At 42.3% G+C, this 17,609-nt stretch overlaps 1 protein-coding gene across 3 annotated transcripts in view; it reads left to right on the top strand.

Annotated features, from left to right (window-relative positions):
- The window catches only part of rufy2 (RUN and FYVE domain containing 2), a 51,334-nt gene that overhangs the window by 29,749 nt on the left and 3,976 nt on the right, over positions 1 to 17,609 (top strand). For 2 of the 3 annotated variants that reach the window (XM_062026063.1, XM_062026055.1), the window contains exons 14-18: positions 8,883 to 9,002; positions 9,097 to 9,226; positions 17,211 to 17,305; positions 17,387 to 17,435; positions 17,490 to 17,570. In XM_062026063.1, coding sequence (XP_061882047.1) covers positions 8,883 to 9,002; positions 9,097 to 9,226; positions 17,211 to 17,305; positions 17,387 to 17,435; positions 17,490 to 17,570 — 475 coding nt within the window. Of the gene's footprint in view, positions 1 to 2,932; positions 8,861 to 8,882; positions 9,003 to 9,096; positions 9,227 to 17,210; positions 17,306 to 17,386; positions 17,436 to 17,489; positions 17,571 to 17,609 lie in introns of those variants that run through there. The other variant, XM_062026070.1, reaches the window with a different exon arrangement.

The following is a 17,609-nucleotide window of genomic DNA, read 5'->3' as shown; positions in this document are numbered from 1 at the left end:
CTGTGGACGTCGTATCCTCCGGACCAAAGAGGAAAAGAACCATCCGGATTGTTATAGGCGCAAAGTTGAAAAGCCAGCACCTGTGATGGTATGGGGGTGTATTAGTGCCCAAGACATGGGTAACTTACACATCTGTGAAGGCGCCATTAATGCTGAAAGGTACATACAGGTTTTGGAGCAACATGTGTTGCCATCCAAGCAACGTTACCATGGACGCCCCTGCTTATTGCAGCAAGACAATGCCAAGCCACGTGTTACATCAACGTGGCTTCATAGTAAAAGAGTGCGGGTACTAGATTGGCCTGCCTGTAGTCCAGACCTGTCTCCCATTGAAAATGTGTGGCGCATTATGAACCCTAAAATACCACAACGAAGACCCCCGGACTGTTGAACAACTTAAGCTGTACATCAAGCAAGAATGGGAAAGAATTCCACCTGAGAAGCTTAAAAAATGCGTCTCCTCAGTTCCCAAACGCTTACTAAGTGTTGTTAAAAGGAAAGGCCATGTAACACAGTGGTGAACATGCCCTTTCCCAACTACTTTGGCACATGTTGCAGCCTTAAAATTCTAAGTTAATTATTATTTGCAAAAAAAAAAAAAGTTTGAGTTTGAACATCAAATATCTTGTCTTTGTAGTGCATTTATTTAAGTACCTAGGAGTAGGGATGATGTTTGATAAGGAATTATCGAGTTCGAGCCTATTATCGAATCCTCTTATCGAACCGATTCCTTATCGTTTCTCTTATCGAGTCCAGATAGGTTGTTGTATATGGAAAAAAACACACAATATTTGGTTTAACAAAAGCTCACTTTTATTATATAATTTAAAAAATAAAATCTAATAAATAAATAAATATTGACTGTTACCCACCTAAAAAAATAAAATAAAATAAATAAATATTGACTGTTGTTACCCAAAGTATATTAAGTGGGATTTTTCAGAGAAACAAATATATACAGTAACACAAAAACAACCTGTCTCTGTGATCACTATAGGTGTATAAATAATAATATAGTGTTAAATAAAATCAGTCCCTTGGGCACACAACTGAAAATAATACAGCTCACCAAAAAGTGCACTTCTGCTGCTATTTGACTTAACTGTTTGTTATGATGCTTTGACATTTTTGCACTTTATTTCTTTATTGAAAGAAAATTCTATGAAGAGAAAAGTTCTTTGCAAATGTGGTTACAATGCTAAAAAATGAAAAGTTAAAGCTAAAAAAGAAATACACTTTATTGAGTTAACATTATTTCTTTATAGTGGGAAAAATGTTATGAGCTAGAGAATATAACAACTACACTACCCAGCATGCAACGGGAGTTACGAGCATGCGCGGTAGCCCCGAAAAGTGTTGCATGTTGCCACGCTGTGAAAGTAAACGTCGAGAACTCAGCCAACACGCCTCGTCTGCATTATTTATAATTAGACCGACAACACATCTACAGTGTGATTTTGTTTTGTTTACAAGGAAAGAAAAACAAAAGTTAAAAAAGGGAGATATGTTGTATATATATGTATGTGCTGCGGTTGTTTTAAGAACGTTGCGACAGCTGCCGTAAAGGAGGTGCGTTGCTAGCCTGGTTGCTATGTTTCCGGTTGGTCGTAAAAGTGTTCGTCATGTGTTTTACCCTGCTAAAATCTCTCAGTAAAGTTATTAGATGGATTATAGCTTTTGTTTTGAACTTTATTACACCTTGGAGCGCTTTTTCCCGTCCATTGTTTTCCTGCTTTCGCTATCTGCGCCTAATGACTGAGCTACGTGACGTCAATTCTTGTGATGTCCCACGGAGCATTTCTGGTCGGGACGGGATTCGAATAAAGAATCAACTCTTTTCCTTTACTATAGTGGTCTCGATAACGGGTACCGGTTCTCAAAAAGGGTTTCGAGTCCGAGGACTCGGTTCTTTTCTTATCAAACAACCGGGAAAACCGGTTTCGAGTATCATCCCTACCTAGGAGTCTTGTTCACGAATGAGGGAAGAGTGGATCATGAGATTGACAGGCGGATCGGTGCGGCGTCTTCAGTAATGCGGACGCTGTATTGAACCGTTGTGGTGAAGAAGGAGCTGAGCCGGAAGGCAAAGCTCTCAATTTACCGGTCGATCTACGTTCCCATCCTCACCTATGGTCATGAGCTCTGGGTTATGACCGAAAGGACAAGATCCCGGATACAAGCGGCCGAAATGAGTTTCCTCTGCCGGGTGGCGGGGCTCTCCCTTAGAGATAGGGTGAGAAGCTCTGCCATCCGGGGGGAGCTCAAAGTAAAGCCGCTGCTCCTCCACATAGAGAGGAGCCAGATGAGGTGGTTCGGGCATCTGGTCAGGATGCCACCCGAACGCCTCCCTAAGGAGGTGTTTAGGGCACGTCCAACCGGTAGGAGGCCACGGGGAAGACCCAGGACACGTTGGGAAGACTATGTCTCCCGGCTGGCCTGGGAACGCCTCGGGATCCCCCGGGAAGAGCTGGACGAAGTGGCTGGGGAGAGGAAAGTCTGGGCTTCCCTGCTTAGGCTGCTGCCCCGCGATCCGACCTCGGATAAGCGGAAGAAGATGGATGGATGGATGGATGTAGTGCATTCAATTGAATATGGGTTGAAAAGGATTTGCAAATCATTGTATTCCGTTTATATTTACATCTAACACAATTTCCCAACTCATATGGAAACGGCGTTTGTACTTAGTCTCATGTGACTCCTCATGTTTCTGCTGAGCTAAAAGTCAAAGAGAACCAAAAGTTCATGAAGATAACAGTGTGGGCCAATTAGAATACTGATGTATTGACATCCTTTCTTCCTTCCTTCCTTTTATTTATATTCCTTTTCCCCCTTCTGTCACCCTTTTTTTCCTTTGTTTTTATGCCATGAAAATCACCCATTAATCCATTTCTACCCACATTGCCTTGCGTTCGGTACCTGCTCCTTTGCGCAGCGATAAAGATCTGTTAAGTCAGACCAGAACATTGGCCATGTCGTTTGTCAAGTGTGCCAGCACAAACACTGAACACCAGTACAAGCTCGTCAAGGACATCTCCTTCTGAGCACAAATTCACACACAGGGACGGACTGGATGAATTAACACAACTTTATTTCAATAGTTCACCCCTTTTCTCTTTTTCGCCGACATGGTTTTTGTGGGGCTGCAGTGGATTGTGCAGTTTGTAACCAACATATTGCCTCTCATTTTCTGTCATTGTCACCTACACCGTTTCTAATTCAAACACCTCTTGAAAACACTCCAAATTTTACTTGAATATAGGCCTGGGCCGATAAAAAAAAATTTGGTGGACAATATATTCTCTGTCAGATTATTGCAGCTAAACAATATTATTGTCCGCATTATTTTAAGACCAATGTAAGTACTAATGCAATTGTAGTACGTAATGATAATAATAATGCGAGCAACCCTTTTATATGCAACAAACTTATATTCCTCTTTTGTATTTTTTAACATCGTAATTGGAAAGTAAGTAACTACAAGTATGCAAACATTAAAATTGCACTCTCAGTCTCTGTTAGCAAAAATTGCACTTAAATAAATTCTGAAGGGCTGTCTTCGACTAAGGATTTCAATAGTCGAATCTGATTTGTTAGATTTTGCCCATAGTCGACTATCAGTCGAATCTGTAGTGTGTTTTTTTTTTTAGGAAAAAAAATGATTGTGAAGATAGTGTATACTGACTGGTCAGGTGGTTAGGTGTCTATATAACATCACATGATGTCCTTATACAGCATTCGGTTATGTCTCGCTGCCCCAACTTTTCTACATGCAAAAGGATCCCCAGCTGGCCTCACTATGGACTAGGCTCTGACATTATTAACCGTATCCACTCGGCATCCATTGCACCGGTCCCTTCCAAGGTTTCTCCTTATGCCCATTGGGTTGAGTTTTTTCTTGCCCTAATGTGGGATCTGAGCCGAGGATGTCATTGTGACTTGTGCAGCCCTTTGAGACATTTGTGATTAAGGGCTGTATAAGTAAACTTTGATTGATTGATGTAAATCCAGCCATTAGGAGGTGATTATTTCACCTTCTAAAAGGAATACAGGCTTTCAATAAAGTGAACAAAACAGACATTTAATTTTCAACTTTTTCCACATCAAAAAAAGCTGAAAGACTCTGATACACAAACACAGTTAAGATTGGATTGATCGAATACAGAGCGGGCCGCCACAATTAGGTGGTCAGATTCCCATACTTTGCGCACTCCTCACAGGACTTCCCGGGGGATATGGTCGAATGCCTTTTCCAAGTCCACAAAACACATCTTCACTGGTTGGGTTAACTCCCATGCACCCTCATAGATCCTGCCTAGAGACTAAAGCTGGTCCACAGTTCCACGACTGGGGCGAAAACCACACTGCTCCTCCTGAATCAGACATTTAACTATCCAGCATAGGCCCTTTCCAGTACGCCTGAGTTGACCTTACCGGGAAGGCTGAGGAGTTTGATCCCGTGATAGTTGGAACACACCCTCCGGTTCCCCTTTTTAAATAGAAGAATCACCACCCCAGTCTGCAAATCCAGAAGAACCGCCCCCGATGTCCACGCAATGCTGGAGAGTCTCGTCAACCAAGACAGCCCCATAGCACCCAGAGCCTTAAGAAACTCTGGGCGGATCTCAGCCACCGAGAAGATTCTTAACTACCTCGGCAACCTCAGCTCCAGAAATAGGATAGCCCACCACAGAGTCCCCAGCCACTGCTTCCTCATTGGAAGACATTTAGGTGGCATTGAGGAGGTCTTCGAAGCATTCCTTCCACCAATCCACAACATCCTTAGTCGAGGTCAGCAGCACACTGTCCCCACATACACAGCGTTGACAGTGCACTGCTTCCCCCTCCTGAGGCTCAGGATGGTGGTCCAAAATGGCTGCACATATGGACACCTTTATGTTTGAACATGCTGTTTGTTATGAATAATCTGTGACTAGCACAAAAGTCCAGTAACAAAACACCACTCTGGTTTAGATTCAGGCAACTGTTCCTCCCACTCACGCTTCTTCAGGTTTCACTGTCGTTGCCAACGTGAGCGTTGAAGTCCCCCAGTAGAACAAGGGAATCACCTGAGGAAGCACTCTCCAGTACTCCCTGTAGGGACTCCATTAAGAGCGGGTACTTAGAACTATTGTTTGGTGCGTAAGCAGAAACAAGAGTCAGGAACCATCCCCCACCCGTAGGCGGAGGGAAGCTACCATCTCGTCCACAGGGTTACACTCCAACGTACAGGTTCTGAGCCGCTGGGCAACAAGTATTGCCGACCCTAGCCAGTCTCCTCTCACAGCTGGCAAAGCCAAAATATAAGAGAGTCCAGCCCCTCTCTAGAAGACTGGTTCCAAAGCCGTTGCTGTGTGTCGAAGTGAGACTGACTAGATCCAGCCGAAACTTCTCCACCTTGCGCACCAGCTCAGGCTTCTTCCCCACCAGCGAGGTGACGTTCCACGTCCCAAGAGCTAGCTTCTGTAGCCAAGGATCAGACCACCAAGGGCCCTGCTTTTGACTTCCACCCAGCTAACAAAGCACCCAACCTCTATGGCCTCACTTATGGTCGGTGAGCCCTCTCCGGGCCCCATGGGGGCAGGCCCGACGACCATGTGCTCGCCATCGAGCCCCACCTCCAGACCTGGCTCCCGAGGGGTACCCCAGTGAGCGGCGCCTGTGGGAGGGAAAACTGTGTTCCTGTTCTTGTCTATTCATAGAAGTCTTTGGGCTCCCTGTATGATCAGTGTCAGAGCTTGTGCCGCATTGCAAGCAGTAAGTCAGACTTGTTTCCAGAGAGGGTTGGACTTTGTCATTGATTTTGATTACAACTTTTATGGACAGAATTTCTAGACGCAGTCTGGCGTTGAAGGTATTGGGTTTGGTGGCTGCAGGATTAACTATCTGCTTTTTGAGGTTGCTGTGGTCCTGCTGGCTTCATCTGGCCATGATCTTAAGCTCTCACTGGATCAGTTCGCAGCTGAGTGTGAAGCGACTTGGATGAAAATCAGCAATTCCAAGTTCAAGTCCATGTTTTTTGCCGGGAAAGAGTGGAGTGCCATCTCCACCTCAGGGTCTTGTTAATGAGTGAGAGAAGAATGGATCGTAAGATCAACAGGCAGATTGTTCCTATCCTCACATGTAGTCATGAGCTTTGGGTTATGACCAAAAAGACAAGATCACGGGTACAAGCGGTCGGAATGTGTTTCTTCTGTCGAGTGGCGGGGCTCTCGCTTAGAGAGAGGGTGAGAAGCTCTGTCATTTGGGAGGAGCTCAGAGTAAAGCCACTCCTCCTCCACATCGAGAGGAGCCAGATGAGGGGGTTTGGGCATCTAGTCGGCTGAACTAAGTAGCTGGGGAGAGAGAAGTCTGGGCTTCTCTACTTAGGCTGCTGCCCCTGCGACCCCACTTGGGATAAGCGGAAGAAGATGGATGGATGGAGATTGGATTGTTTATTGAGGTCATCGGCTAAGACATCAAACTTGACCTAATAGAAGAAGCAAAAGTCAGAACAAAATTTCTCTATGTGAACCTGCAGAAGGATCATTACCTTTGCCAGCAAAAAGTTACACATCCAGGACGATGTGGCACGTCCCGTCACACGCCGTGTTTGGTGAGTTCCATTCAGCAGGCCAGAGGCCCACGGTGGCACAGAAAACTTCCTGTCTGACTTTAGTGTGTCCCAACGAGACCAATTCCATGCGTAGAAACATCTTATCAACACAATTATTAAAATATTATTGTGTGCATACAAATAGTTTTAGAGAGAGAGATGTGGGAGGCCAAAATAAACAGCAAGCTGTTACGGACATGTGACAACAGGAAGTGTTCTGGCTCCAAAAAAGTAGTGATCGCCTCCTAGTGACAGCCACAATTGATAGCAGATACAAATTATGGCTTACTTTCTAAAAACTATTTGTCTGCACACAAAAATATTTTAACAAATAATGAACATAATCGATCCCTCCCCCCAACACACCTGCTGTGCGGGGACCTCTGCTGGTACTTATCTCTGCCGCCCTTAATGTCTGCCGATTTGACTGCAAGGTTTATTTCGAATCAGAATCTTCCAAATTGATTTGTCGAATCTTTGACTATTTGAAGATAGCAGTTGAAGAGCAGTTTTTTTCTCCATTAGTTGATGGACTTGCTCATTTGGTTTGAAAACAAAATATTACCATAATGGGACATTTGGCTTTGCAGTTATTTTTTTTCCCTCTTAATGTTTGTTACATTGTGGTGCTTCTCACCAACGACTAGCAAGGCTTTGTCGTTGGCAAAAGCTTGCAGTCTCACTTCCAACCACATAGACAAAGATTGTGGATGATAATAGGGTTCACGTCCTTCATTTCATTCTGCTATTGAACAAATGCACTCAGGTGCTGAGAGAGATGCAGAGTTAACTCTCTTTCGCCTTTATTAGAAGTAAGCGACAAAGTAAACAAAACATGGCAATTTGAGTTCATTTTCATTTGGTTGATTAATTGACTTATTATCGGCCGAGGCCTACTTGAATAGAATGTGTGAAAATCCCTTTGTCAATTGTTTTTTTCTTATAACTCATGCCTCATCTTTCTAGTAGTCACTTTACACACAGAAATACTGATTTCCAATAATGATTGAGCCCTGCCCCAGAGTTTATCTTGAACAGCCCAGTGGTTTTAGAAAAAAGTAAGTGGAAAAAATACTTTTGCAACTACAACTTGTATCCGAGGGCTCTGCGGCCCCACACAACAGAGAAAGGACAATGTCAAACTGCAGGAACATACATTCTTTTTTCGCTGTACAGTGCCTCTTTGACTCAGCTGAGCTCTACTTGCCTCAGTATGGGGCTTTCAGCTTTCCCCTTCAAAATAGTAAGGTAATTGGAAAAACCTTGCCACATAGAACACATAGTGTGTTGGCCTTTGTAAGGAGAGCCAGGATGTTTACAGCTAAGGCACAGCAACAGAGTTGGCATATGTGTTTATTTTTATCATTTCTCGTTGTGTATCAAACTGAGAGTGAGCAGCAGTGGTTTACGTCACTCATAGTATAGTTTCTGCTCAGCAGATGCTAAAAATAGTACCAGGTAGTACCTCGAAACGTTTTAATTGTCAGTCGTGTCTTGGAGAGCCTAGCAGAGTCCAGTGCAGTGGACAAGAGACAAAAGTCAGACTCTATCTATTATCACTATCAGGTTAATAAGACAAATCGGGCTGTCAAAACTACAGGATTAATATAGATTAAAAATGAATTATATATAATTGTGATTACCGGTAAATTAAATGAATCCCCAGCAACCCTGTGATTATTCTACCGGTAATTTGAAAATGTCATCGTTTGGCAGCCCTAAATACCAGTTTATTCACATGTTAAAATTGCAGATCAGTTTGCCGTATTAAATATTAAATGCATATACAGGGGTATTGAATTCACGACAGCGCCATCTGTGGGATCAGGTGCTTATAGATCCATTTTATGTAAATCAATGAAGCTTGTTTAAATACCTTGACTGTGTCTTAGTTTCACGTCCCGGCGTAATATTGATAGATGGAAACTAAAATAGATGTTCTTATAAACTCTGTATATATAAAATACATCCTATAATGCCACTGTCGTTTACCACCTTATCAATAAAGTTTGGTGTTTTGAAAGTGCTGGTATGTTTTGAAGTGGCTCATGTGAGGGCAGTGTAAATGTTAGCCACTTTTCCATCAAGTCTGGTTTATAATTTCCTTGCTCATTTTTGTTTTTAGCATGTGTACCATCTTCATCCTTCCGCGCTGTTATCCACCCATCTTCTTTCCACGTCTTGCACATCCCTTTTGTTCTTTTTTTCCTTTTTCCTTCCTCCTCCTCACTCCTACACCAGTTATTTTCCCTCCATGGTCCTGAGTTTGTCCCTGGTTATAATGGTGCAGATTACAGGAGGCCGAGAGTCACCGCACGTCCGCCGAGGAAGGAACCAGGCGCTTCAAGATGGACTTCGCCAATAAGGCTGACAGCCTGCAGCGACAGATCGACCACCGAGAGAAGCAGCTGTAAGCCGAGCGACCACGGCCTTTAAACGCATGTGTCCTTGTTGTCTTAATGTTGTAAATTCCTTTGTGCTCATGATTCTGTTTGTTCCCACAGCCTGCAGCTGGAGACAGACCTGAAGATAGAGCGAGAATGGAGGCAAACACTGCAGAATGATCTGCACCGGGAAAAAGAGACGGTGTCTCAGCTTAGGACACAAGCACTTCAGATTAACGGCCTCAAGATGGTAACAAAAGTCTGCATGAAGTATTAACATAGTCACAAAATAGTTAATCAGCACAACCTAATGTCATGTGACATATTTCACTTCATTAAGGATGCAGCATCTCGTGGGGTTCCTAACACAATAACAGAAACACATATACATTACAATAAAACACAACAAACACACAGCGCTACCACTTCCGTAGCCCTCCACATCCCACTCACTCGCTCACATACTGTACACATAATCCATTGCAGTGCAATACAATACAACATCAGGAGAAAAAGAAAACGACTGCAAATTTGGAATGGAAATTCACAACATCCTCTGATCTAAACCCACGTCAGAGTAACGGGAAAAAAAATGGATGGGGAAAAGGAAGAAACCTTGAGAAGGGATCGCACAAATAAGAGCCCCCCCATACAGGGTGACCGGCTGCAATAGATGTCAAGTGGGTTGTTATTGAATTGTTAAATTATTATTGTTGAATTAGTAGATAAAGCGGGAGTCCAGTTCATCGGGAAACCAACTGATAGTCATGGGGTGGAGTGTATATTCTTTTAGGCTCATCCAGTCAGCTACGTAAAAGTGTCTATAAGCTGTGCATGGAAGAGTGGTCCAATGAATGGGCCATCTCGAGTTGCAACTCGGGTCAGCTAACACCTCCTCCAGACTGGAGAACTGGAAATTAACCGTAGCCACCTTGTATATAGAAGGGGGACAGAGAGCAGAAAAGGGGTCTATTTAAAGGCTGGAGTATATAAATTAGTTTTAAGGCAGGACTTGAATGAATCTACTGAGGTAGTATCTCTAACCGTTGCTGGAAGGGCATTCCAGAGTGGGATAAAAAGGGCAAAAGTGGGAGAGGGGGGTGTTAAGATGTTCTTGTATCGGATTTTTATTTATTTGTTTGTAAGTGGGAAAATACATTTGTATTGGACTTTAAAGAAGGAGGAAGATTATTCCACTCAGATGGGCTTTGATTGAATGACTTGCAACCTATTTTTTTATTAGTCATATGTTTTGAGAGTATTGTGCTGAACCAAAAGCTGGTTTAGGTACGGTGGAACATGTAAAGTGTAGTAGGGATGTAACAATACATTTTATATCAGTTATCATTATCGCGGTATTGTTGAATGTGCTCAAAAGTTAATTAAACTCACACTGAAATCTTTTGACCAAGTTATTCTTTTGAATAACTAAAATAGACACAAAGTTAGAAACCCCACTATTTTGCATGTTTTGTGTTTCGTATGCTTCACTGATAGTATTTTAATCTCCGTATTTTATCTGTTTCAATGGCGTCCTACTCTGTTTAGCGGTGCGTTCAAATACCTCCGTCTTGTATTCCTCAGAATAAATAACAATCAGTCTGTTCTTAGGGAGCACAGCTTGTAGGTTCAATGTGCACAATTGAATGCTTAGTGGTTCAGACAGCAATGCATTTACATAAAGTTTAGTTTAGTGTATGCCGTTTCTTAATGGGGAGAGATGTTATTGTTTCTTCTTTCCATGTGAGCATTTAAGCTTGCAAGCTTGTGCATGTCAGTCTGTGAGTTTATCAAAAAGCAGTTATCAATCAGTTTTTTGATCACTTTAATCAAAAACTGTAATACCAACTGTCGGGAGTTTTATTGCGGTTATGATAATTACCCTTTATTGTTACAATCCTGAAGTGTAAACATTTAAAAATAAAACGAGACCCAGAGAAAGTGACACCTGGCTTTAGTGTCACTTTGGTGACACAATGGTGAGTTCTGAAGGGACATCTCCAGACAAATCTGCACAAGGAGTTACATAAGAGAATTGAGAATAGAGTCAGCGGTGTTTTGGTAGACATCAGCATAATTGAGTATAAGAAGTAACAATTGTGAAATTATTATTTTTCAAACTTACAATAAAAACAATTAATTGATTTGTAGAGAGAACCCAACCAGCCATAAATGTCTTATAACAAATAAAAGTGATATGTGGTTTGAAGTACCATAAAGACTTTATAACTGACTTTTCTGAATTTCTGGCTGAAATCCTGCCTAAATATGATCGTGTCCTTATTGGTGGTGATTTTAATATTCACACCTGCTGTCCAGACGAGCCGCTCTCCAGGAGCTTCCTGAATTTAATTGACTCATTTAACTTTGTACAGTCTGTGTCTGGTTCCACACATGAACGCGGGCATACACTCAATTTAGTGCTCTCGTATGGTTTGTGTGTTTTTAATTTGGACATTTGCGATGCTGTGTTCTCTGATCATATACCGATCCTGTTGGATATTCCCACTCAGTATCAGGTTAAATTTTGCGCTCCGCCTCAACGCGCCCTCGCATGTTTAATTCTTCGTCTCCTGCTCTGTTCTCCTCTATTTTTTCGAATCTTTATGATGATTAACTCTGCAGCCTCTGTGTGTCTGAATACTGAAGAGTTGGTTTCTGGGTTCAACTCTCTTTTGTTTACAAACATTGGACACAATCGCTCCTTTCAAGTGCCGCCGCTCCAAACCCATGCCTCAGCCCTGGTTGAATGACGTCACTCATGCTGCCAGGCGCGAATGTAGGAGAGCAGAGAGAAAATGGAAAAAAGACAGGCTGCATTGGTCCTTTGCTATTTTTAAAGAAAGCCTGTTTTCCTTTCAGATGACTGTACAAGCAGAGATGAATATATATCTATCTCAGATTATATATTCTAACTTTAACAACCCCAGAGCTCTGTTCAAAACCATTAACATTGCCATTGATGCTCCCAAATCTGTTGGTTTTGATGTTTCTTTTGAATTCTGTGAAAATAGTCTCCATTTTTTCACTGACAAAATTGTGTCAACTAGAGCCAGCTTATCTCACCCTTCCTATGACCCTTCTATTCCTCTGCATTTCTCTTCTGTTTTCCATCAGTTTGAGCCGGTGTCCTTTTCTTTTCTAAAGGACACAGTTAGTCACTCTGGTTTTCCTGCAGATGCCCTCCCACCTCGCCTGTTTAAGGAGGTACTATTGGATCAAGTGTCCTTAACATTATCAATAGTAGCCTCTCTTCTGGAATAGTACCAGTAGAGTTTAAACATGCAGTGGTATGACCTTTACTTAAAAAACCAAGCCTCGACCTCTCTTTCCTCTCTAACCTCAGACCTATCTCTAATCTTCCATACATTTCCCAAATATTAGAGAAGGTTGTCTACAGTCAGTTGTTGCCCTTCTTAGAGGATAATGGTATCACTGAGCTGTTCCAGTCCGGTTTTAAAGCCTTCCACAGCACAGAGTCAGAGCTTCTAAAAGTTTCTAACGATATCCTCTTGTCAACAGATTCTGGTAAATATGTTGTTTTGGTGCTTTTAGATCTGTCTGCTGCGTTCGACACCGTCGACCACGCCACCGTCCACCACGCCACCTTAATCACTCGTCTTGATAACTGTGTGGGCATTAAGGGCGCCGCCCTCAACTGATTCCGGTCGTACCTAACTGACAGGAGTTTTTGTGTAAAAGTAGATAGTTTTATATCCTTGGCCCAATTTTATTTGCACTTTACCTTCGCCCCCTCGGTTCTGTTTTCAGGAAGTTCGGTACTGCATTTCATTTTTATGCTGATGATTGCCAGATCTACTTTCCCATGGCACAAAATACCACGGTCCAACGTCTTATTGACTGCCTGCACGACATCAAAGCCTAGCTTTCAGTTAACTTCCTGAGCCTAAATGAAAACAAAACAGAAGTTATGTTGTTCGGTCCAAGTCGCTCTCCCTCCCCCAACGTGGACTCGGCACTGTGTCCCCGTATCTCAGTGACTGTGTTACAAACCTGGGGGTAAAGTTCGAATTTTAAGTTCGAAAACAAATCAGTAGCGTCGTACAAAAAAGCTTTTATCAACTACGCCAAATAGCGAAAGTGAAACTGTTTCTGTCAGGACATGATCTTGAGAAATTAATCCACGCCTTTATCTCGACTCGTCTTGACTACTGCAATGCCCTGTACGTAGGCATTAGCCAGGCCTCCCTCGCCCGCCTGCAGCTCGTGCAGAACTCCGCTGCTCATCTGCTAACACAGACCCGCAGGCATGAGCACATCACCCCTATACTAGCGTCCCTTCACTGGCTCCCTGTGCGTTACAGAATCAACTTTAAACTCCAACTATTTGTTTTTAAATGTCTAAACAACCTCGCGCCAACATATCTCTCAGACCTCCTTCAGCCTTACTACCCCCACCCCCGATCCCTAAGATCAGCCGATCAGCTGCTATTGACGGTCCCTGACACAAGGCTGAAGCTTAGAGGTGACAGAGCTTTCGCCGCTGCTGCTCCCAAGCTCTGGAACGACTTACCTTTGAGTGTTAGACAGGCCTCATCTCTTCCTGTTTTTAAATCGCTCTTAAAAACATACTTTTATTCCATGGCTTTTAACACAGTGATCTACATCTTGCTATGGCGTCCCACAATGCACCTGCTGTGAACCTGTTTTTTTTTGTTTTTTTTTATTGTGCTCTGTTTGTGTTGTGTTTTGCTTGCTCGTTTCTCTTGTGTTATCTTTTAACCTGCCCATTGTACAGCACTTTGGCTACCTCTGTGGTACATTTTTAAATGTGCTAAAAGTTGATTTGATTTGAAAGTAAGAGGTATTTGAATACATGAACTCGTTCCATCGCTGAAAATAATAAGCAACTCAGGTGAGATAAACCACATTTTGTGTGAAACACTATAGCACAGGATTCTTTCACAACAAGTACAAGCCTGCTGTTATTAAAATTACATTTGATTTGTGATATATCAGAAGTTAAATGGTAAAGAAATAACAGTGTTGTGTGGGGCAGTGATGTGCGGTGAGGTTCATGACTGGTGAGGCACTGACTTCATCACAGTCAGATTTACAAACATATGAACCCTAAAGAGTATCTTATTCACCATTTGATTGGCAGCAGTTAACGGGTTATGTTTAAAAGCTCATACCAGCATTCTTCCCTGCTTGGCACTCAGCATCAAGGGTTGGAATTGGGGGTTAAATCACCAAAAATTATTCCCGGGCGCGGCGCCGCTGCTGCCCACTGCTCCCCTGACCTCCCAGGGGGTGATCAAGGGGATGGGTCAAATGCAGAGGACACATTTCACCACACCTAGTGTGTGTGACAATCATTGGTACTTTAACTTAAATTGAACTTTACACATACAAACTGTAGCACACAAAAAAGCACATTTAATAAAAAAAACGTTATTATGGTCTTACCTTTACTTATAAATGAAGTCCATGTGCCGCTTCTTCTGAACAAAAGCATCGATAACTTTTTTATAGAAGTCTTCCTTATCTTTCTTCTGTTTTAAAAGTCTCTCTGTCTCAATGGAGATCTTCCTTTAATTATTACCTCCTGCTTCAATTGAAAGTCCAGTTTAGAAAACTGTTTTATTTTAGATATGTAATCCTCCAGGTTAAAAGTCCAGGCGAGAGGAAAAAATAAACGATCACTGCCGCTGCACTTGACTTGCTAACTGTAGCTTGTTGTCACTTATTCTGCAGCCGAGTAGTCGCAAGAATGATCCCTGGGATCACTAGAGCCCTCTACCACCATGAGGCGGGATTTCTGCGTGCCTCAGCCAGTGCGTCTTCGCAGCCGTTTTATGATTGCTCAGCACAAGAAATACGTTACACACATACAGTTGTTGACAAAGTACACTGTACATTATATACCTCAGCTAACTAAACTATGGAAATGTATAATATAATTCATATAGCAATACGGTCTCACTGCACAGCAGGCCAGCAGTTAGCCGAGTCATTGCGCAATCCATGGTGAGGCTCAACTGGCTGGTGACTCACCGCAAGTCTTTTCTCAGTATTTGAACGGCAAATGTGAAAATTCAGCGATTTTGAATAAAAATAATCTAAAATTGGTGAAGTTAAATGGAAAATAACTTTATAGTATAATCACTGGATACATATAACAATTTAATTGTTTTTTTTTCTTTTTACATTTTTTTTCTTTCCATGATGGCACGTGAGGCCCTGCCTCACCTGCCTCCCCTGACTGCACGTCACTGGTGTGGGCATAGAGATAAACATGATAGAATTAGCACAGATGAGGCAAATTATTAATACAATTAGAAAAATAATTGGGTCTAAAACAGAACCTTGTGGAACACCACAACCAATTAACATTTGACTTTCAAAACCATTAACAGAAATATTGATATGTATTGTGGAGATAAGAGTCAAGTCAGAGGACAGCATTATATATACAGCAGGGGTAAAAAAGTATCTAGTCAACCACCGATAGTGGCAGTTCTCTCACTTCAAATAATGACAGAGGTCTGTAATTCTATCATAAGTACACTTCTACTGTGAGAGACAGACTGGAAAAATCCAGGAAATCACATTGTAGGATTTTTAAAGTATTTGGAAATCATGGTGGGAAATAGGTATATGATCAATCACAAAAGTTCAGCTCAACATTTTGTAATGTATCCTTATTTGACAATGATAGAAGTCAAATGTTTCCTGTAGATTTTCACCAGGTTTGCACACACTGTAGCTGCTACAGTATTTTAGCTCATTATCTGCATAATAGACACCTGACCAAGGCCTCAAACAGTCAGACTCCAAACTCCACCATGGCCAAGATCAAAGAGCTGTCGAAGAACACAAAAACAAAATTGTAGATTTGCACAAATCAAATCAAATCAACTTTATTTATAAAGCACATTTAAAATTTACCACAGGGGTAGCCAAAGTGCTGTACAATGGGCAGGTTAAAAATAATACGAGAACCGAGCAAACACAACACAACACAAACAGAACACGATAAAAAATAAATAAATAAAATATAAAAACATAAAAACAGGTTCACAGCAGGTGTATTATGGGGCGCCATTGCAGGATGGATATCACTCAGTGTTAAAAGCCATTGAATAAAAGTATGTTTTTAAGAGAGATTTAAAAACAGGAAGAGAAGAGGCTTGTCTAACACTCAGAGGTAGGTCGTTCCAGAGCTTGGGAGCAGCAGCAGCGAAAGCTCTGTCACCTCTAAGCTTCAGCCTTGTGTCCGGGACCGTCAGTAGCACCTGATCGGCTGATCTTAGGGATCGGATGGGGCAGTAAGGCTGAAGGAGGTCGGAGAGATATGTTGGCGCGAGGTTGTTTAGACATTTAAAAACAAATAAAAGGAGTTTAAAATTGATTCTGTAACGCACAGGGAGCCAGTGAAGGGACTCTAATATAGGGGTGATGTGCCATACATGCCAACCCTCCCGTTTTTAGCGGGAGAATCCCGGTATTCAGCACCTCTCCCGACAACCTCCCGGCAGAGATTTTCTCCCGACAAACTCCCGGTATTCAGCCGGAGCTGGAGGCCACGCCCCCTCCAGCTCAATGCGGACCTGAGACTGAGTGGGGACAGCCTGTTCTCACGTCCGCTTTCCCACAATAGAGGCTTTGCCTGCCCAATGAACGGAGAAGTTAAACAGGACAATACTGCCATCTAATGGATAGCCAACGGAAGACTGAAATTCAAGTATTTTTTTATTTTTTTTCTATGTAAATAAAATAAATATATATATATATATATATATATATATATATATATATATATATATATATATGAAATACTCGAGTTGGTGAATTCTAGCTGTAAATAACCACGCCCCCAACCACGACCAAGCCCCCACCCCCACCCCCTACCCCCCACCTCCCGATATTTGAGGTCTCAAGGTTGGCAAGTATGTGATGTGCTCACGTCTGCAGGTCTGTGTTAGCAGACGAGCAGCAGAGTTCTGCACGAGCTGCACAAGGCTGGGAAGAGTGAGGGGGGGTATCTTTTGTTCAGTTTGTATTAAAAGGTTTATATGATGGCGATAGTGAGAATAAAGATTAAGAGGTTATGTTATTGTGCTTATAGTTTGTATTCATTTGACAAACATTATGAAACTATCACATCATACGAATAGTTGTTTCAATGTAGAAACTCCTTTACAAATGCTAGAACTCTAAAGGCAGATGATTTGTTATAACTGTGTTGTTTTTTGTTTTGTTGTTTTTAGGAGTTCCATCGCCTACAGGATGAGAACTTCCAGTTGAAGAGTATCTGTGAGGACCAAGAGCAAGCTCTTGAGGAACTGGGCTCTAAACTTAGCGAGTACGTCATGTTAGCATTTACCAAGGCCAGCTAAAGGTCAAGTAAGATGTCTTTACTTTGTTGCATCATTTTGTCAAACAGATCCAAAATGAAGATCGAGGATATCAAAGAAGCCAACAAAGCTCTTCAGGTAAACAAGACATGATATTTTTGGTATATACGCTGATGTGCACAAACTATCCAGGGAGGACAGGTGTGGTTGAAGGATAAGGAGGTCAAACACTGCAAGCTGTGTGAGAAGGAGTTTTCCATGTCAAGACGCAAGGTGAGAACAATCCTAACGGATCCTGATGGAGCTTTACTT

Source organism: Entelurus aequoreus, linkage group LG02 (genome assembly GCF_033978785.1).
Source record: "Entelurus aequoreus isolate RoL-2023_Sb linkage group LG02, RoL_Eaeq_v1.1, whole genome shotgun sequence".
NCBI classification, from domain to species: Eukaryota; Metazoa; Chordata; class Actinopteri; order Syngnathiformes; family Syngnathidae; genus Entelurus; species Entelurus aequoreus.
This window is presented reverse-complemented; position numbering and strand designations above follow the sequence as displayed.